Raw genomic sequence first — 21,279 nt, forward strand, 5'->3', positions numbered from 1 at the left:
GCATAAAACAAATTGGCCAAAAATTTAAAAAAAATTTAGATTTTTACATTTTTTTTTTTGGGGGGAATTTCATATAAAAAAATGTGAAAAATATTGTTGTTTTTTCAAAATAAAAGCTCTTTTTTTTGTTTATAGCGCAAAAAGTAAAAATCGCACAGGTGATCAAATACCACCAAAGGAAAGCTCTGTTTGTGGGAAAAAAAGGACGTAAATTTCGTTTGGGTACGGTGTCGCACGACCGCGCAATTGTCAGTTAAAGCCGCACAGCGCCGAATCGCAAAAAGTGGCCTGGACGGAAGACAGCAAAATCCTCCGGTGGTAAAGTGGTTAACAGGGCGTTTATCAGAAGTTGACCTTGAGTACCATCAAGGGCCAGGTGTCTGCCTTGGCAATCTTCTTTCAGCAACCCCTAGCCATGCACTCTTTATAGTTCGTACCTTCATTCAGGGGGTTCGACATGTGGCTCCACCTGTACGGTCTCTTTTGCCGTCTCAACCGGAAGGTTCAGAGGTTTGTGGCAAAATCTCGGAATCCTTTAGCTGACACTGGTGGCTCCTTGGGGTCAGTATTGTATGATTTACTCTTTTCCTCCACTACAGCTTCTGCCAAGACTTCTGCGCAGAATCAAAGCAGAAGGGATTCTAGGTATTCTGGTGGCTTCAGACTGACCTTGCCAGGCTTGGTACGCAGGTAAGCTGATGCCCCTTGGAGACTCCCTCTCAGAGAAGATCTTTTGTCTCAAGGGCCGATCCTCCATCCTGCTTTACGGTCACTGGCTTTATATATTGAAAGCCAGGTACTGCAGTATAGAGGGTTATCGGATTCGATGATTCCTACACTGTTAAAAGCATTTTTCCAACAACCATTGGCTGCAAATTCTTTGGTTTACACTTTCGTCCAGGGGGTTCACCACTTGGCTCCTCCAGTAAGGTCCCTGTCACCTCTGTGGAACCTCAATCTGGTACTGTCGGATCGCGGCACATCGCGGATCGGGTGGACAGATTATTGGGTGGGGCTGGGGAAGACCCAGCTGTCATGGTACACGTGGGTACCAATGACATAGGCAGAGGAAGACAGAGTCCTAAACGATTTCAGGGACTTAGGCGCTAAGTTGAGGACTAGGACCTCCAAGGTAGTATTTTCCGAAATACTACCTGTACCTCGAGCCACACCAGAGAGGCAGCGGGAGATTAGGGAAGTTAACGAGTGGCTGAGGAGCTGGTGTAGTAAGGAGGGTTTCGGGTTCCTGGAGAACTGGGCTGACTTCTCAGTCGGTCACCGGCTCTTTTGTAGGGACGGATTGCACCTAAATGGGGAGGGTGCAGCCGTACTGGGTGCGAGGATGGCCAAAAAGCTAGAGGGGCTTTTAAACTAGCAGGGTTCGTACGGTCCTTGAAAACCTCGAAAAGTTATGGAATTTTAAGATGACACTTTCCAGGCCTGGAAAGGTCATGGAAAAGTACGATTTTAGAAATGTTTTGGAAAAGTCATGGAAATCTGGGGAGGAGCGGCGGGCAGCGGCTGGGGGAGCGGATGCTTAAAACTTTATTATTGCAAATGTATTATTTTATTTTATGTTTGTGCACATTGATTTCCGGGTCCGCAGCAGCCGAGGAGTAGATCATGCACTAAGCACCAATCGCTGGCAGCGGGGAGGGCCGGGTCGCGGTTTGCCTGGATGTGACTGGCCAGCAGCAGCAAACCAATCACAGGCGGCGGAAGCGTCACTGGAGGGCGGGCCGCATGAACGTGATGATGATGATGCGGAAGGGGGCGGTAACCGTTTCAGTTACCGCACCCCCGCGTCATCACGTTCATGCGGCCAGCCCGCTCTCAGCTTCCGCTGCCTGTGATTGGTTTGCTGCTGCTGGCCAGTCACATCCAGGCAAACCGCGGCCCGGCCCTCCCCGCTGCCTGTCATTGGTGCACGATGATTTCCTCGGCTGCTGCTGGCCAGTGACCGACCGTAGGGCAAACTGCGGGCACCTACTGTACCAGTCCTACGGGAATGTTAAAAATAAATGTAAATAAATAATTAAGCATCCAATCCTGAGTCGCCTTTCTGTGAGAACTCTTTTCTGCCTCATGGGACTGTTAGGTTTGGCCTAAGAATAGTAAGCGCCGCATTTTGTCCAGCTGCACCTTCATGTCTGCCACCTGAACAGCTTTATTTGGGCAAGCAGGAGCACCACTGTTCTTTCTCCCAAAAGTAAGTGCCGCATTTGTGCACCATCAGATCTGTGCCATCCATACCAGTCCGCCTGCACCTCATGACTGTCGCTTGGGCCTAAAAGGATTACTGTGCTGCATTTTGTGCATCTGACTGTCTGTGCCATCCATACCAGTCCGCCTGCACCTAATGACTGTCGCTTGGGCCTAAAAAGATTACTGTGCTGCATTTTGTGCATCTGACTGTCTGTGCCATCCATACCAGTACGCCTGCACCTTATGACTGTGGCTTGGGCCTAAAAAGATTACTGTGCTGCATTTTGTTCATCTCACTGTCTGTGCCATCCATACCAGTCCGCCTGCACCTTATGACTGTGGCTTGGGCCTAAAAAGATTAAGTGCTGCATTTTGTGCCATCCATACCAGTCCGTTCACAGTTACAGCAATGCCAGGGAAATGCAGCTTTAAAAATGTATGGCTTCATGACGAAAAGTATGAGAGGTGGCAGGAGAAAGATCAGGACCCGGGACGTGCTAAATGTACAGTGTGTCGTAAAACATTTGACATTTCGAACATGGGAGAGGCAGCGCTGTCTAGCCACGCTAAAGGTGCAAAGCACCAGTCTGCAGCTGCGTGCTCGACCGCTTCCAATCCGATCGCTGGCTTTTTCACCCGTGCGCCTGAAGTGACACCTGCTCACAGCTGCGGCAGCGGTGCTTCCACCTCATCCTCTGTAAAACAAGGGACCATTTTGAGTCACGCTGTATCCAGAAACGAAACTCTAACAGCAGAGGTACTGTGGGCTCTAAAGGTGTTTAATTCACACTATTCATACAAGTCTTGTGAAGACACGGGTCAGCTTTTCCAGACTATGTTCCCAGACAGCAAGATAGCGGCCAGCTTTGCATGCGGCGAACGTAAGTGTCATTTATATTAGTAAAAATATGCTGGGTGTGACATAGATTTTCTTCTTATTTAACACGTATACATAGACATTTCATGAAACATTAGGTCATGAATATTTACGTGAAGTCATGGAAAAGTCATGGAATTTCATTTGTGAAAATGTGTATGAACCCTGAACTAGGGAATGGGGCGGAGGGTACAGATGTAGAATTAGCCAGTGGAAAGCAAGTTGCAGAGGGCAGAAATGGGGGCACTAGCGGTAGGGTGTACGGAGCTCCTATACCCAGGATGGGTATGGGGAAAAATCAGGAGGGCAACCTAAAAACATCAAATGAGGATATATGTAGCCGCTCAAAATTAAGAGGTTTGTATACCAATGCCAGAAGCCTGGCCAACAAGATGGGAGCGCTAGAGCTGCTTTTGTTGGAGGAGGACTTAGATTTTGTGGGGATAACTGAGACTTGGTTTGACAGCTCTCATGACTGGATGGCGACCATTCAGGGATATTCCCTTTATCGCAGAGATAGAGAGGGTAAAAAAGGAGGAGGGGTATGTCTGTATATTAAGAACAGTGTGCAGGTAAATATGAGGGATGATATTAATAATGGAGCTAAGGACGAGGCAGAATCCCTATGGGTAGAGCTTCAAAGGGAAGGCACAGTGGGGAAGGTAATATTGGGCGTATGCTATAGGCCCCCCAACCTGAGGGAGGAGGGGGAGGCGGACCTCATTTTACAGATAGGATTGGCAGCAAGGATGGGAAATGTCATTATAATGGGGGACTTTAATTATCCAGATATAGACTGGGCAGATGGAACCGCGCATTCGGCCAAGGCTAGGCAGTTCCTAAATATCTTGCAGGACAATTTCATGGGTCAGATGGTGAATGCACCGACAAACAATGCGGTACTTGACCTACTGATTACCAACAATACAGACCTGCTCACGGATATAGAAATACGGGAGAACTTAGGAAACAGTGACCATAGGTCAATAAGTTTCAGTATTAATTATAGTAATATGAAGCAGAGGGGTAATTTAAGGACGCTGAATTTCAAAAGAGCCAATTTCCCAAAACTGCGCTCGCTGCTAGAAAATATCAAATGGGATAGAACCCTGGGAACAAAGAACAGAGGAAAAATGGGAGTGCTTCAAGAGCATACTTAACAAGGGGATTGACCAGTGCATTCCAAAGGGAAATAAATTTAAAAGAGCAAAATTAAACCCTGGGTGGCTAAACTCCAACATAAAAATGCATATTAGTGCTAAAGGAAAGGCTTTCAAAAAATACAAGGCTGAGGGGTCATTGGCAGCATTTAAGCATTACAAAGAGTGTAATAAGAAATGTAAAGATGAAATCAGGGCGGCTAAAATAGAATACGAGAGACATATAGCGGAAGAGAGTAAAAAGAACCCCAAGAAGTTCTTTAAGTATATAAACAGTAAGAAAGCGAGGTCAGAACACATTGGCCCCATAAAAGATGACAAAGGAAATATGGCCACTGAGGACAGGGAAAAGGCGGAAGTGTTAAATAATTTCTTCTCTTCAGTCATCACAAAAGAATCGGGGGGCTACACGAACCCAGCTTGTAAGGCCAATCTAAACAACACACCTCAGGAAGTGCCGCCATGGCTAACAGAAGACAGACTTAGAACTAAACTTGAGAAACTTAACATAAATAAATCACCGGGACCGGGTGGCTTGCACCCGAGGGTTCTTAAAGAGCTCAGCCAGGTGATTGCCAGACCATTATTCTTGATCTTTAAGGATAGTTTACAGACGGGTATGGTGCCAGCAGATTGGAAAAAGGCCAACGTAGTACCAATATTTAAAACGGGCCGAGGTGTATCCCGGGTAACTATAGACCTGTCAGCCTAACATCTGTAGTCTGCAAGATTTTGGAGGGGATGTTAAGGGACCACATACAAGACTTTAGTAATGAAAACAATATAATTAGTAGTAATCAGCATGGATTTATGAAAAATCGTTCTTGCCAAACCAATCTATTAACCTTCTACGATGAAGTGAGCTGCCATCTAGATAAAGGTAAGCCAGTGGATGTGGTGTATCTGGACTTTGCAAAGGCCTTTGAAACCGTTCCCCACAAACGCTTACTGTACAAACTAAGGAAGGTAGGTATGGACCATAAGGTGAGTACCTGGATAGAGAACTGGCTCCAGGGGAGAGTCCAGAGGGTGGTGATTAATGGGGAGTACTCGGATTGGGCGGGGGTGGAAAGTGGGGTCCCCCAGGGTTCTGTCCTGGGGCCAGTCCTGTTTTAATTTATTCATAAATGATCTAGAGGAGGGGATATCGAGTACAATCTCAGTATTTGCGGACGATACTAAACTAAGCATGCCAATATCTTCTATACAGGATGTGGAAACCTTACAAGCGGACCTAAACAAAATAACGGGCTGGGCAACTACATGACAGATGAGGTTTAATGTTGATAAATGTAAAGTAATGTACTTGGGGGCCAGAAACCAGAAAGCAAGCTACTCACTAGGGGGGGAACCTCCTGGGGGAGTCTAGGATGGAAAAAGACTTGGGGGTACTGGTAGACAACAGGCTTGGCAGTGGCATGCAATGCCAAGCAGCTGCAAGCAAAGCCAACAGAATATTGGGATGTATAAAAAAGGGGATTCACTCCAGAAATAAAGAGATTATTCTCCCGCTCTACAAGACTCTGGTCCGGCCACATCTGGAGTATGCTGTCCAGTTCTGGGCACCGGTCCTCAGGAAGGATGTGCTGGAATTGGAAAGAGTCCAGAGAAGGGCAACAAAAATAATTAGGGGAATGGAGGACATCAGCTATGAGGAAAGACTACAAGCACTGAACCTATTCTCTCTAGAGAAGAGACGTTTGAGGGGGGATATGATATCAATGTACAAATACTGTACTGGCGACCCTAGCATAAGGAACAAACTATTCAGAGTAAGGAAATACAACAAGACACGTGGCCACTCACTAAAACTAGAGGAAAGGCGGTTTAACCTTAAAATGCGTAAGGGGTTCTTCACTGTAAGGGCGGTAAGGATGTGGAATTCTCTTCCACAAGCAGTCGTATCAGCAGGGAGCATTGATAGTTTCAAAAAAACTATTAGATGGGCACCTTAAAGACCACAACATACAGGGGTATACAATGTACGGTTAAAAGCAAACACACACACACACATCATAGGTTGAACTGGATGATGGACTGATGTCTTTTTTCAACCTCACTAACTATGTAACTATGTAACTGTCTGTTCTTCGTTACCTTCCTCTGCTTACTCTGCAACAGAAGGTGGATGCAGGCAATTAGGGTGTACCTGGCAGCTACAGAGTCTTTCAGGAAGTCAGACTCTCTATTTGTGCTCACAGGTGGACCTCAAAGGGTTGTCCGCTTCCTCTGCGACCATTTCCAGATTGATCAGACAGATGGTGGTTCGGGCCTTTTTCCATTGGGGGTCGGTCCCTCTTTTCCCAGTCAAGGCGCACTCTACTAGGGTGCTTAGTGCCTCCTGGGCCTTCATCCGGCGTCAGTGATGCAGGTTTGCAAGGCGGCCACCTGGTCGTCGGTGCACGCTTTTACAAAGTTTTATAAAGTGGATGTGTTGGCATTTGCGGATGCTTCCTTTTGCCGCAAAGTTTTGCAGGCTGCAGTTTAGGGGACCTGATCCTCTTTGAGGTGGGCCCTAGTTTTTTGATTGAGCTCCTGTTGCCTGGGTGGCTACTGTTTAGCCCTGGGATTTTTTATGCTGTTCCCACCCCTCATGTTTAACACTGCTTTGGGACATTCTAATGGTTAAAAATACCAGGAGCTGTGTCCGTCAATAAATGAAAGAGAAAATGGGATTTTCGATTTACCTTAAAATAAATTTCTCTGATGTTAATTGATGAACACAGCACCCACCCCTCTGTGGAATTATTATTCTCTTGACGCTGCTTGTAACAAAACTGAGTGGCTATAGCAGAGAGAGGAGTATACCCCCTGGGACTTCCCATTGGTGTAGCCAGAATTTTTTTCTGACGAGTGTCCTAATGCTGTAGGGGGCAGTATAACCCAATGGTTATGAATCCCAGTAGCTGTGTCAGTCAATGAATATCAAAGAAACTGATTTTACGGTAAATAAAAAATCCCATTTTCTCAAAAACGTCTTCCAGGACAGCCCATGAGACCTTAGGGCTCCTCCCCCAGGGACAGGAAACACATTCCAAAATTTAAATAAAAGGCGGTCCCTTCAGTCCTCACCTTCAGTATTTAGTGTTTCCTCCGGACAGGGGGTAACGTGTTCCTGGAACTGAAGCTCCCGGTCTCCTGGACTGTCCATGGAAAGACTTGGAAAGAATGCATCTCCTCTTGCCCATAGCGGTACCCCTTAAGTGCCGCAATAGGGGCTGACCGCTGTCTCCTGTTCTCTTGGCCACCCGGCAGGAACACGGATGTTGTCTGGTGGAACGCTGGGGAGTCTGCTCCGTTTTCGGCAGGGTCCTTGGAGCAGCAGTGCTGTGTACCCGTGACCCGCCGACTTCGAAGAAATTTGAAGTTGGCGCCAAAAACGGAGGGGCGGAACTCAGGCGCTTCCACTCTGGCCTCACAGGAAGTGACAGTGTTACTTCCGGCGCAGTGACGACATCCGCGGGCACCAGGAAACCCTTGTTCCAGTTTCCGGAGGCGCGAACAGAAGACAAATGGGCGAACCGATGTTAGGTGAAACAGCAGTCGCTGGGACCACCATACAGAGCGATGGACCCCACGGCAGCAACCGCACAGGCGGCAGAAGTTGGCTCTGGCATCGGCACCTCTCAGGTAAGCAAGGGGGATATGTATACCCTATTTGCAAATACCTGTTAGGAACTCCGTTTTTTCCTTCCCTTCTTCTATATGTCTGTAAGGGTCGGGTTAAAAGAGCACCATTTCCCTCTTTTCTGTCCACGAGGTGGAAGGGGAAAAGCGGGAGGAGGGGGGCACAATCCCTAAATTAAAAGACTGTATTTTTGTTTTTCTATCTTTTAGACCAAGGCTCAGGACAAAATCCAACCTCAGCCCCCCAAAAAGAAATGTGCTGTATGCGGAGCAAAATTAAGTTCCTCTTGGAACAAAACAGTGTGCCGTGCATGCATAGAAAATCTGGTCAGAGATGACCCTTTGGTCTCTACCCAGAGGATGCTGTCCTCAGTGAGAGATGAACTGACAAACACTTTCAGTTCATTTAGAACTCTCATGGAAAAAATGCAGGCACCAACCCAGATCCTCACCTCAATTCAGATCCCTGCATCCCTGACCAAGCCAACACAAGGCTTTGAAGAGGAAGAACCAGTCTTCCTGCTCCTCTGGAGAGGGATCAGGGTCAGGGGAGGAACCTAAAGAAAGTAATTCTTACGGTAACTCCAATTTCAAACTGAGCTTGGAGGATGTGGACGACCTACTCAAAGCAGTATATGTCACTTTAGAAATTGAGGAGGAGAAAGTGCAGCTCTCTAAACATGACCTTATGTACGCCAGTCATAAGAAACAAGCTAGTGTTCCCTGTGCATAACTCCCTGTTGGATACAATTAAACAGGAATGGAATTCACCTGATAAGAAACCTTTCTTTCCCAGAAACTTGAAAAGAAGGTATCCATTTGACGACAGTAAGGAGCAGCCCTGGAACAAAATCCCCAAATTGGATGCTTCTCTTGCCAGAATATCCAAGGGAACTGACTTGGCATTTGAGGATTCAGGGTCACTAAAGGACCCTATGGATAAGAAAACTGACACCACATTACGTAGGGTTTGGGAAGCCTCCATTATGAGTTTAAAACCTGCCCTGGCATCCACCTGCATAGCCAGACACCTAGAGTTATGGCTATCTCAGATCCAAACGCACTTATCTGCCGGAACATCAAGAGAACAGATTGTAAAGTCGTTTCCACTCTTGTTTCAGGCAGTAGGGTTCTTAGCGGATTCTTCAGCTGAGGCTGTAAGAATGGCAGCAAAAACCTCAGCATTGGATAACACAGCCAGACGAAGCCTATGGCTCAAGACTTGGTCAGGAGATCTCACTTCTAAGTCACGCCTCTGTGGTCTTCCCTTCACAGGCGACCACCTCTTTGGCCCAGGCCTAACAGAGGCTCTGGAGTGCACAGCAGATAAAAAGAAGGGATTCCCAGAAAAGAAAAAGTACCCCTATGCCCCAAAGAATTTTCGTGGCAGGGGCAAACAGCAGAGATCTAACGAAACTCAGCAAACTTTCAAGAAGCACTGGACTGGGCATAAAGGTAGGGGGAGGGGTAACATCTTGTTTAATCCTCCTCAACGCCCCAACAAGCCCCAATGACTCCCTTCTCAGAGTGGGAGGGAGATTAAGGGCCTTCCTCCCACAGTGGAGGGGAATTACTTCCAGCCCTTTTTTTCTGGATCTGGTAGGCAGAGGGCACAAACTGGAGTTTTGTCTCCAACCTCCAGAAAGAACCCTGATTACAAGTCTGCCCAGGGATCCAGCCAAGGCCACCGCACTGAGTCTTCAATTAGGGGACCTATTAGATCAAGAGGTGATAATCCCTGTCCCCAAGGAAGAACAGGCAACAGGGTTTTATTCTCACATCTTCGTGATACGAAAACCTTCAGGAAGTCATCGGTTGATCCTGAACTTACGCAATCTGAACCTCTCAATAGCATACAAACACTTTCGCATGGAATCAATATACTCCATAGGGAACCTATTGTATCCAGGGTGTTACATGGCAACCCTGGATTTAAAAGATGCGTATTTTCACATCCCGATACACAAATCCTACCAGAAGTTCCTGAGACTGGCAGTAAGGATAGGACTAGAAGTCAAACACTTCCAATTCCAGGCATTACCCTTCGGGTTATCCTCAGCCCCACGGATCTTTACCAAGGTCCTGGGGGAGGCACTAGCCCCACTAAGACGAACGTCCATCATGATCACCCCCTACTTGGACGACATCCTGGTAGTGGCAGAATCATACCAGAAACTGAAGGCAGACCTCCTAATAGTTCAGGAATTTCTGACTTCCCTAGGCTGGATCATCAACAGGCAAAAATCCTGCCTAATACCCTCGCAAAGAGTAACTTACCTCAGATACAAGATTTCCTCTCGGGATCAGATGATATTTCTCCCTCAGTCCAAGATGGGGAAGATGGACCAGATGGTAGCCTCCTTACAGACCAATTTATGGGTCTCTTTGAGGGACATTACAAGGGTAATAGGCTTGATGACCTCCTGTTTCCCAGCAGTCCCTTGGGCACGATTCCAGCAACGTCCACTCCAAAAATTATTACTAAAGAGTTGGGACGGACGGCCAAGTTCCTTGGAACAAAAAGTAAAGATTCCCGCCAAAATAAAAAGAACTCTTTGGTGGAGATCCTCTCTTCACCTATCAAAAGGGCTAGGCTGGACCATCCAGGTGTCGGAGGATCACCACGGATGCAAGCGCTTCCGGATGAGGGGCATATCTGCAGAACAAATGGGCGCAGGGAACATGGTCCCCATCACAGATAAAAAAACTTCATCAAACCAAAAGGAACTTATGGCGGTCCAAAAGGCCTTAGAGTTTTTTCAGGTAGATGTAGAGGGAAGCCATCTACAAATTCGGTCAGACAATATAGCAACTGTGGCGTACCTGAACAAACAGGGAGGTACTCGAAGTCAGGGTCTACAATCCATAGCACAGAAGATCTTTGTCTAAACCGAACGGAATCTAACATCCATCTCGGCTATCCACCTGAAGGGGACGCAGAACTGTCTAGCAGACCATCTCAGCCGCCACCAGGTGAATCAGGACAATTGGTCCCTCAACCCAGAGGTATTTGCAAATATCACAACCTCATGGGGTCTTCCAGAAGTGGACCTATTTGCTGCCCAGGCAGACAGGAAAACAGAAAAGTTTTTCTCCATAACTCAGGGGGATCAGGCATTAGGCATCGACGCCTTTGCCTACCCCTGGAAAGTCAAGCTCTGTTACGCATTCCCTACGGTCAGATTGATCCCACAGGTCCTTCAGAAATTCATCCAGGAAGACACAGAGATGATCCTGATAGCCCCGTACTGGCCCAAAAGGCCATGGTTTGCACGCCTTCAGGCTCTAGCGGCAAAACCTCCAATGGTCTTACCCTGGAGACCGGACCTATTGACACAAGGTCCGGTGGTCCATCCATACCTCAGAACCCTAAACCTGACGGCCTGGTATCTGAGGAACAGATACTAGGCTCTCAGGGGTTCTCAGACAGAGTGATCAAAACATTAACCAGCTGTCGAAAGCCAGTCACAAGAAAGATGTATGCTAAAATTTGGAAGAAATTTCATTTTTGGATGGAGGAGAATCAGAGACATTCTCCAGATATACCAACTATCTTAGAATTCTTTCAAGAGGGCATCGACAAAGGTCTCTCCCTGGGAACTTTAAAGGTACAGGCTGCCGCCCTTAGTGTCTGTCTTCAGTTTTCCCTTAGAGAAGACCCTAATGTAAATAATTTTTTTAGGGCAATTGCCCGAACAAAGCCGACCGTGATAAAAACGTGTCCAGCTTGGAATCTATCCTTGGTTCTTCAGGCTTTGGTAACCAGTCCATTTGAACCCTTGGAAGATTTGTCAGAAAAATTGCTCACCCTAAAAACTTTATTTTTAGTAGCTATAACTTCAGCTAGAAGGGTAAGCGAACTACAGGCTCTCTCAGAGAACCTTTTCTCATGATTTTTGATGACAGGATTGTGCTAAAAACAGATCCAGGGTTTTTGCCCAAAATAGTTTCTTCCTTTCATAGGACTCAGGACATAGTTCTTCCTACCTTTTGTAATTTCCCAGATAACGATAAGGAAAAAGAATTTAGTTGTTTAGATGTCAGAAGAGCCCTTCTGAGATACCTGGAGGTGACTAAAACCTTCAGGAAAATTGATACTTTATTTATACAGTTTTCCGGCTCCAATAAGGGGGAAAAAGCTTCTAAGGCCACTTTAGCAAGATGGATAAAACAGGCCATCACAGAAGCCTTTCTGGTGAAGAAGGTGACTCCACCTTTCATTAATGCACACTCTACTACAGCTTTGTCCACGTCTTGGGCTGAAAGGGCCGGTGCCTTACCAGACCAGATCTGTAAGGCAGCTACCTGGTCTAACTTTTCGACCTTTGTTAGACATTATCGCCTGGACCTCCTCTCTTCTCAGGAACAGGCATTTGGTCGAAAGGTGCTCCAGGCAGTAGTCCCTCCCTAGACTGGTAAGTTTCTTGCTCATCGTCTCATGGGCTGTCCTGGAAGACGTTTTTGGGAAAAGCTGAGTTATACTTACTGGTAACTCCTTTTCTAGTAGTCTTCCAGGACAGCCGGATTTACACCCGGTTTATCTGGTATAATGTATGATATGTGTGTGTATATATATATATATATATATATATATATATATATATATCTATATATCTATATATATATATATATATATATATATATATATATATATATATATATATATATAATATATCTATATATATGTATGTTAATCTATCGCTCATTGACAGACGTAGTCCTCGGTGATACAGCACCTTCGGGTTATGTTGCCTCCACAGGAGTAGGACTAGACAGGAAATGAAAAATGCTCTGGCCACACCCCAGGGGCAGTCCCCGAGGGTATATCCTCTCTCTCTCTCCGCCACAGCAAATCAGTTTTTTTCTGTCTAGTCAGGAGTAAGGACCTAGATACCTTTCTGGGATCTTCGGTCCTGGCAGGATTTTTTTCTTAGAAAATAATTTTTTAAGACCGCTTTTTTTCCCCAGTGTTCCTGTGAGATCTTCAAGCAAGAAAGCTGAACTGGGCGACGGGCAGGATGTTGAGATCCAGTGGTCACCCCAGTTCAGCCTACGAGCGCGTGCAGGCCATAGCTCCGCGCTGGGTCGGCCGCGACATAGTCCCACTGGACGGGGACTGACCCTGCGAGTTAAACGTCTCGCTGAAACGCCAAAGACCATGAGTCACGGCGCCCGTATTGGTCGACAGCCCTCCTACCTCGGTGGAGAGGGGTACTGTCAGGAGTTGGCGCCCGCCTGGTTCCGGTATGGTGAGTAGTATGTTCCCCCTTTCCCCCTGACGGGTCTTGTGGTGAACGCGGGCCCCTCTCTGTAATGGTAAGGATGGGTTCCCCTCTATCCTACAACATGTCACAGATCCCCCTAATTGAGTGTGATTTTTGTGTACAAGAAGCCAGGAGGCTTGGTTTGGGAGCTGACAATCTAATTGTAAAAATGTGAAAATGATTGTAGTCAGTGGCAGTACTAGAACTTTACTGTGATAGTATAAGGTATCCTACCTGTCAGTAGCCACAGGGCGATGTCTATACATGTATACTGCATTCCAGATCATTCCTCCAGCTAAGCAGATGCCTCCCGACGGCCACGGACCGCATACGGCCCGCTAGGGTCCGGTACCTCCGACCACCCTGACCACCATAAGGGTTGTGAGGCCGAGATCCTTCTGCAGACATGCCACTATTCTGTGCAGGCCGCCGCCATTGTCTGGTAGATCGCACGAGGCCGCCATTTTGGTGTAGCCTCGTGTCTCCAGCATGGGGGCGGCCATGTTTGAGGTGACTCAAACACCTCATGGAGCCAGGGGGAGGAGCCGGCAGGCGTGTTAAGGGGCGGAGCCGCCTCTTTTACCCAGGAAATAGGGCCAAAGACTTCCTGTCTGTAACAAGACAAGCACTGAGCAAGCTGATGAAAACTTCTGTGCATCAGGGATGAGCCTTGGGGTCTGTCTCTCTCTCTGTGGGGTCCAAAAAGGCAGGTAACACTGAGGGGCGCTGTTGCGACTGGGGGACACAAAAAAAAAGTTTTTTTTTTTTTTTTTTACTTTGTCATTTTTTGTCGCTGGCAAGTGTCTTGTATAATCATTGACCCTGCCGCATAGGTATCCCCACCTGATCCCCTCAAGGTGGCCGCAGGACCCTCCAGTACCCCACTTGTTTTTAATGCATTATCGGCAGTTTTGGAGTCTTTGGTATCCCGGGTGGAGGTGGCCTGTCAGGGACGGGGGTCAAGTAGCGACCCCCGCCTACCACTATTGTTTATCAGATACTTCCGATACGGATTCGGAGCTGGTCAATGCAGTTGCAGGTCCCTCTTAGGGGGCTGTTGTCTCAGGTAATATCTCCTCAGCAGTGAGGAGCACGTTTCTGCCTCCGCCATAGCACAAGAGTGGTGGATGCACTAGTTGTGTCCGTCCGGGAAACCTTTAGTCTTGAGGTTACACTGGCAGAGGTAGCTGAGACTGAGATTCCTTTTTGGTACTTGTTAGCCTACCAAAAGGGCGAAGGGTTTTCCTTTACCCAAATGAGGTCGTTTTGAAACGAACCCCTGTTATTTCCAAACGCATGGCTAGGTGCTATCCGTTTGAGGAATTCCTCTTTATAGGATAGATGGTACCACCTGCTGTCTTGCCACAGACTGTTAGGATAAAAAGACCTCGTAACTAACGAGGACCTTCCTTTTCTGCTCATATAGAGTTGTTCGTTCCGCGAGGGCGGGCGATAAGGCGATACCCTCCAAAGCCCCTTTAGAGGGGTTTCAAAGGGCGCTGGTCGGGTAAACAAAGAGTCCGGCTCAGCCAAGCCTGAAGAATATAGCCTGATGTGCCCCTACCCATCTCTGGGGTGGGGGGGGGGATGTCTTCACCGGTGATCACTTCCACCGGTGCGATTCTTCCCTTCTAACATTGAACGGTTTCAGGGGTTCTATTCGAACCTATTCACAATGCCCAGGAAAGAGGGCAAGGTGCGTCCAAATCTGGACTTGGGAAGAAATAGAGTCCATCCGTACAGTGGTGGCCTCCCTGCATCAAAGAGATTTCCTGGCGTCCATAGACATATAGGATGCCTATCTTTATATCCCCATCATCGCAGGACATCAGCGTTTTTTCGCTTTCCCAAAGATCATCCCTGGTTCCCACCAGGAGACTGAACTATCTGGGCCTAAGGTTGGATACATCCTGGGCAAGAGAGTTTCTCCTTGCTGGGAAACTCCAGAAGGTTCAGTCAACGATTCGGAAGTTGCTGTCCGTCAATTGGCTGGGACTGATGGTGGCCTTCTTAGAGGCAGTACCGTATACCCAGTCTCATACCCGAATTCTCCTGAAGGAGATTCTTTTTTAATGGAATCAGAATTCCGATTCCCTGGACAATCGGATCCGGTTGAGCGAGCGGACCAGGAAGTCTCCGATGCTCAACCAGGGGAAGTAATTTCTTCCGATAGTATCCAGATTACCAATAAGGGTATCGGAACTGAGAGCGATCAGATTTTGTCTGATTTACTGGATCGAGCAGCTCTAGAGCAGCCCGATTCGGATCCAATCGCATATGGCCTCTTCATCCAGAGGTTTTTCCCCAGCTGTCCCTTCATTGGGACATCCCGGATGTGGATCTGTTGGCACCTTGGCCTAACAGGAAGGTGCGGAGGTTTGTAGCTCGCGCCACGATCCTCTAGCGGACGCAGCAGAAACGCTGATCGCCCCGTGGGGGCAGTATCAGCTACGGCATGCCTTCCATCCTCTCAAGTTGCTGCGGGAACTTCTTCGCAGGATAGAGGTGGAGGGAATTCCAGTTATTCTGGAAATTCCGGATTGACCTCGTTGAGCCTGGTACGCCGACTTGGCAAGGCTAGTCGCGGACGCTCCTTGGAGACTTCCTCTCAGGGAGGATTTGCGGTCTCAGGGACCGATCTTCCATCTTGCTTTACAGTCGCTGGCTTAATGGCCTGGCCATTGAGACCCAGGTACTGAAGGACAAGGGAGTGTCAGCTTCAGTTATTCCTACCTCCAGTTAAAGCAAGGAAAGCGACTTCCAGCACATGGAAGTCTTATATTGCATGGTGTGAATCTATTGGATTTCCCCCACATACCTATTCGGTGACCCGAATTTTGGTCTGTCTGCAACAAGGGGTTGAGCAGAAACTATCCTTGAGCACGATCAAGGGTCAGGTTTTCGGCGTTAGCAATCTTCTTTCAAGAAACCTTTGGCTAATCATTCCTTGGTGCGGAATTTCATCCAGGGGGTGCGACATCTGGCTCCGCCAGTGCGCGCACCCTTACCGCCTGGTATCTTAATTTAGTGTGGTCGGTTCTTCAGAAACTTCTCTTTGAAGATATTAGGGAGATTCCCTTGCTTACATTCCCAGAAGGTGGCCTTCTTGGTGGCCATTACTTCTGTACGCAGGGTGTCAGAACTGGCCGCATTATCCTGTCGTTCCCCATATCTGGTGGTTCATAGGGATAAGGTGGTTCTTCTTCCGAATCCATCCTTCCTTCCTAAAGTGGTTTTCGTAAGACGGACTCACTTTTTGTGATCACGGATAGCCCTTGAAGGGGGTTGCCTGTGTCTGCCGCGACCATATCTACATGGATCAGTCAGACGGTGGTACAGGCTTATTCTATTAAGGGTCGGAATCCTCCGTTCCCTGTTAGGGCGCACTTCGCTCGAGCGCTCAGTACTTCCTGGGCCTTTCGCCATCAGGCGTCAGTGGTCCAGGTATGTAAAGCGGCCACCTGGTCGTCGGTACATACCTTTACAAAATTTTATAAAATTGATGTGATGGCATCGGCGGATGCCTCATTTGGCTGCAAGGTTTTGCAGGCCGCAATTTGAGGAGACCGGTGGTCTACCTCGAGGGTTTTTTTCTGTTTGAAAATTTTTTTTTGTTGAGTCTCATCATTAAGGATGAGCATTGTAAACTTCTAGTTGGCACCGGTTGGGCCTTCTAGATTTGGATTTGATTTCCATTTTCCCACCCCTCATTTGTGATACTGCTCTGGGACTTCCCGAAGGTGCTGTATCACCGAGGACTACGTCTGTCAATGAGCAATAGAGAAAAATGGATTTTTGTAAAATCCTTTTCTCTTAGCTCATTGACAGACTTAGTACCCGCCCCTCTGTTTTTGAGTTGGGTTGGGTTAAATTCTCTAAGCACTGCTTTTGTGACATAACTGATTTGCTGTGGCGGAGAGAGAGAGAGGATATACCCTCGGGGACTGCCCCTGGGGTGTGGCCAGAGCATTTTTCATTTCCTGCCTAGTCCTACTCCTGTGGAGGCAACATAACCCGAAGGTGCTGTATCACCGAGGACTACGTCTGTCAATGAGCTAAGAGAAAAGGATTTTACGGTAAGATTTTACAAAAATCCATTTTTTACAGAATGTCCTACGGTTCTCATGAAATACTGAAGGTGAGGACTGAAGGGACCGCCTTTTATTTAAATTTTGGAATGTGTTTCCTGTCCCTGGGGGAGGAGCCCTAAGGTCTCATGGGCTGTCCTGGAAGACTACTAGAAAAGGAGTTACCAGTAAGTATAACTCAGCTTTTTTTAAATTTATAGTCTCATTTAGCAAAAATTTAAAAACCCAATGGTGATTAACCACTTCCCACCCGTAGGACATCATATGACGTCCAGACCTTTTGAGTAGAGAGATCTGATGCCAGCTGCAGGCATCATTCAGATATCACTTTTCTGCCGGTGATTCTTTTTAAGCAAAATGTTGAGTATCTATTTACTCGGCGCAACACCGTTTTTCACATTATATTAAAAATTGGCCGACTTTTAGTGGGTCCCCCCCCCCCCCAAAAAAGAATTGCGTTTGAAAAATTGCTGCGCAAATACCATGTTTAGGTACAGTGTTGCATGACTGCGCAATTTGTCATTCAGAGTGCGACGGCTCTAAAAAATTGCTTTGGGCAAGAAGGGGGGTGAAAGTTCCCATTATTAAAGTGGTTAAAAGATTAGTTTGTCTGAGCCCAAGGCTTCATACCCATGCTTTATGTTCTGCCATTTATTTTGAATGGCTCCTCAACACACTAAAGCATTCCCTATATTGCACCAATACAAATAGTGCAGGTGTTGTGTTTTTTTGTCATGCATTGTGTCACCAGCAAGGAGCCGAACGCTTCAGATATCCTTTCACACTGGCATAGCTGTCTAACAAGGGAGGGTTAACTTCTGTCAAATTTTTTTTTTCCTCCACCCATGTCCCATTGCAGAGATTCCCTTTCTTTCCTGCCCCATAGCCAAACGGGAAGTGAGAGGAAATCCCTGCAAATTAGGGGAATTCCTTGGGGACCCCCATGTCACCAGAATTATTGTCACCATTAGAAGATTTCCCAGCTATTACTTTTCTGGGGACAACCTAAAATTTAGAATTTTCTTTTACTTTCAATAATCATGGTAAACAGGACAACTAGAGAGGGTGAATCTCTCTAATGGACGCACAAACGGCAATAAAAACTGACGTGTTCTAATCCCTCTCCACTCTATTCAAAACTAAAAAATAAGTTTTGCCTTTAGGTATATTTGAACTGTTAGTGAGAACGATGCCGGTCAGGTTGGTAAGCAGCTTTGGTGTGTTTCCATATTTTTTAGTCCCAAACCTATCATCAGAGATGATTGAAGGCTTTAGTAGATTTAGTCACATGTTTAGGTGTAAAGCTTAAGCCACCTCAAAGAACAGCAAGTCCTCTTTCTACAAATGTATAGCAGTTTTGTGCAAATCCAACATCTTACTCCTGTTTTGTGATGGGGTTAAAAAAAAAAAAAAACTTTAGTGGTAAAAGCAATTGCTGTTTAAAAAATCTTTTGTCACCCTTTTCCCATTCATTTGTGCTGTAAATCAGCAGGAAATCTTCAGATCTACTCAATACTCTGAGCCCTAGTGGGCATCAGAGGCTTAGAAGCTTTCAGGTTAATTTAGATGGATAAATTAGGTGCCTAAAATACTGATGGCTATCTTTTTTTTTTTTTTTTTCTTGATGCCCGAAAATGCCAAAACAGTACAAATACCCTCCAAATGAACCCTTTTTGGAAATTAAACTGTCCAAGGTATTTAGTAAGTGGCATGGTAGGTTTTTTAAAGTTGTAATTTGTCATAATTTTCTGTAAAATTAAGAATGAAAAAAAATAATATTCACAATCTACTTATTTTTACATACGGTCACTAATGCAGTACATTGTCATAACTGGTGTGGCGGTAATCCGGGACACTGACTGGTGACAGTATGTAACATTTCATTTTATTCTTTGAAAAAAAAAAAAAAAATTGTGAAAGTTTATAAATATACACTGTGACCAGAGCGATATGTTACCATATCATTGCACTACTCTAGGAAAGTGTTTTTTTTTTTTGGTTTTCTTTTTTTTTTTACACCTTTGCTTATAGCAGTGAATTACATAAGCAAGTTATTTACTAAATGAAACTTGTGATTAGCTGTAATAGGTCAAAGCTAATCACATGGTACATGTGGATGGCATGAAAGGAACCCGTCCATTGTAACTGTCACGTGGCCTGCTGTGATTGGTCACATGGTATCAGCAGCGAGCCAGTAGACTGAGAAAGTCATCAGCTGTGTCCTGTGGAGACTGCCACTGACAGATCGTGCCGCTATGCATCCCCGTGATCGGTGCTTTCTTAAGACGCAATAGGACCTCCACTCAGGAAAGTAAAGCCAATACTTGGCTATCATTCTGCTATAGAACAGGCAGGAAGGTGTCATTTGTTTGTAAAACACTAAGAATATATATATTTTTAATTCACTAACATTTTCACTATTTCAGATTGATCTTGTACAGATCAAACAAGCTTTTGCACAGATGTACCAAAAGAGTCTTTCCTCCATGATCCAGAGTGATACAAGTGGAGACTACAGACGTCTGCTGATAGCAATTACTGGCCAGTAGGATCCACACTATGAAAGCAGGATGATTAGAATCCTTTATATATGGAAGTTCAAGAAATATCTTGTCTACTACTGGATCTGAAAAGTGTCAATATATAGCAGTTGGGTCACTGTGGCCCTTTGTGGTGTTTTAAAAACAAAAGCAAAACACATATGCCTTATCCAAAAATCTATTGTAATTTTTTTTCACATTAGAATTTGTAGAATGACCAAATCGGTCTTGTCAATAAATAGTTCATTGTCTTTTAAAGCCATACTGGCCAATATGGCTAGAGTTGTCCCATGTATCTTATGTCCCTCTGGGAAAGCCATTGTACTTCTATATAATAGTGATGACCTATGTGTGTAGCTGTATCCTTATTCACTGCAATGTTAAATGCACATATAGCATGAATAAATATATATTTTCTAATGAGACTTCCTTGTGCTCTGTATTATCATTTGATTGTATGGATAAACTTGCTGAATTTCATCTTTTTTGCAACATTATTGGGAGAGTTAAAGCTTCCAAGAAAACTACACATTTTCATACTGACATTGGGGTATAACACACTGCTGTCTTGTAATTATCTGCCAATCTAGAAATATGGATGCTGAGTGCTTCCTTGTCTTTAAATTTGACAGCCTTGGGTTTTTCCACTTTTAGCCATCCTTCACTATTGGACAGTATCTGACTTGAAACAAGCATGGATGTGTGTAATATATGTGCAAAAAATGGGTGTGCTAGATGTGAACAATGTGTGTTGAACCAAAAGGGAAAACACAATGAACAAAATACCTAATATATAAAAATATACACAGATATTAAAATGGTGCACAATGTGAACATAAACGTGCTATAAAAATATGAGCAGCCCAAAATGAAAAAAAGGCTGAAATCTTCTTGATGGTGAATGAAGGTGAAGAAGAGGACGTGCAAACACCAAATCCCTCTTGGCACCCACGTGTAAAGAAAAGAGAGGTAATGCCCTTACCAACTCAACATATTAGAACACTTGAGAAGATGACACCAGCTAGTGTAATAGATATAAAGTCCTGACCTTTCACTCTTCCACCCCATAGGTGGTATATCAAAACTCTTACCAAAGGCAAGTATTTCACAGGTCAGATGGTGAGTGATAATGTTCTCCAAATCATCAGGCAAATTATCCAGACTAGCAGGCAGTGAATTTTCTTGTAAATCTTGTTCTGACTCCTGTTGCTGTGTGGGGTTTGGTTTCTCTCCTATACCCCTCAAACTTAGAGACAGATAGTGCCCAAAAAAGAATGGAACAGGCAATAGTGCATTACCTCTTAAACTACTTTATTAAAAAAGGTAGAACACTTTTTTCTCCATTCCCAGTCGATGCCTTATCAGGGGAAATGCGTCGGGGGGGAGAAGCCTGTGCCATCACCACCCGTGGTCCGCGCTGCAGAGCAGCCATGTTTGAATTTGCATTCGCCTATTTAATCAACTTAACTGTAAGTGTTCTACCTTTTTTTAATAAAGTTGTTTAAGAGGTAATGCACT

At 45.7% G+C, this 21,279-nt stretch overlaps 1 protein-coding gene across 3 annotated transcripts in view; it reads left to right on the forward strand.

Annotated features, from left to right (window-relative positions):
* ANXA7 (annexin A7) overlaps positions 1-20,186 on the forward strand; it is a 138,619-nt gene extending 118,433 nt beyond the window's left edge. For all 3 annotated transcript variants that reach the window (XM_082268068.1, XM_082268070.1, XM_082268069.1), the window contains one exon: positions 19,648-20,186. In XM_082268068.1, coding sequence (XP_082124194.1) covers positions 19,648-19,770 — 123 coding nt within the window. In that variant the 3' untranslated portion in view covers positions 19,771-20,186. The remainder of the gene's footprint in view (positions 1-19,647) is intronic.
* Positions 20,187-21,279: the final 1,093 nt, after the last annotated feature.

The sequence above is a fragment of the Pelophylax lessonae genome (genome assembly GCF_965119305.1).
Source record: "Pelophylax lessonae genome assembly, chromosome: 9".
NCBI lineage: Eukaryota > Metazoa > Chordata > Amphibia > Anura > Ranidae > Pelophylax > Pelophylax lessonae.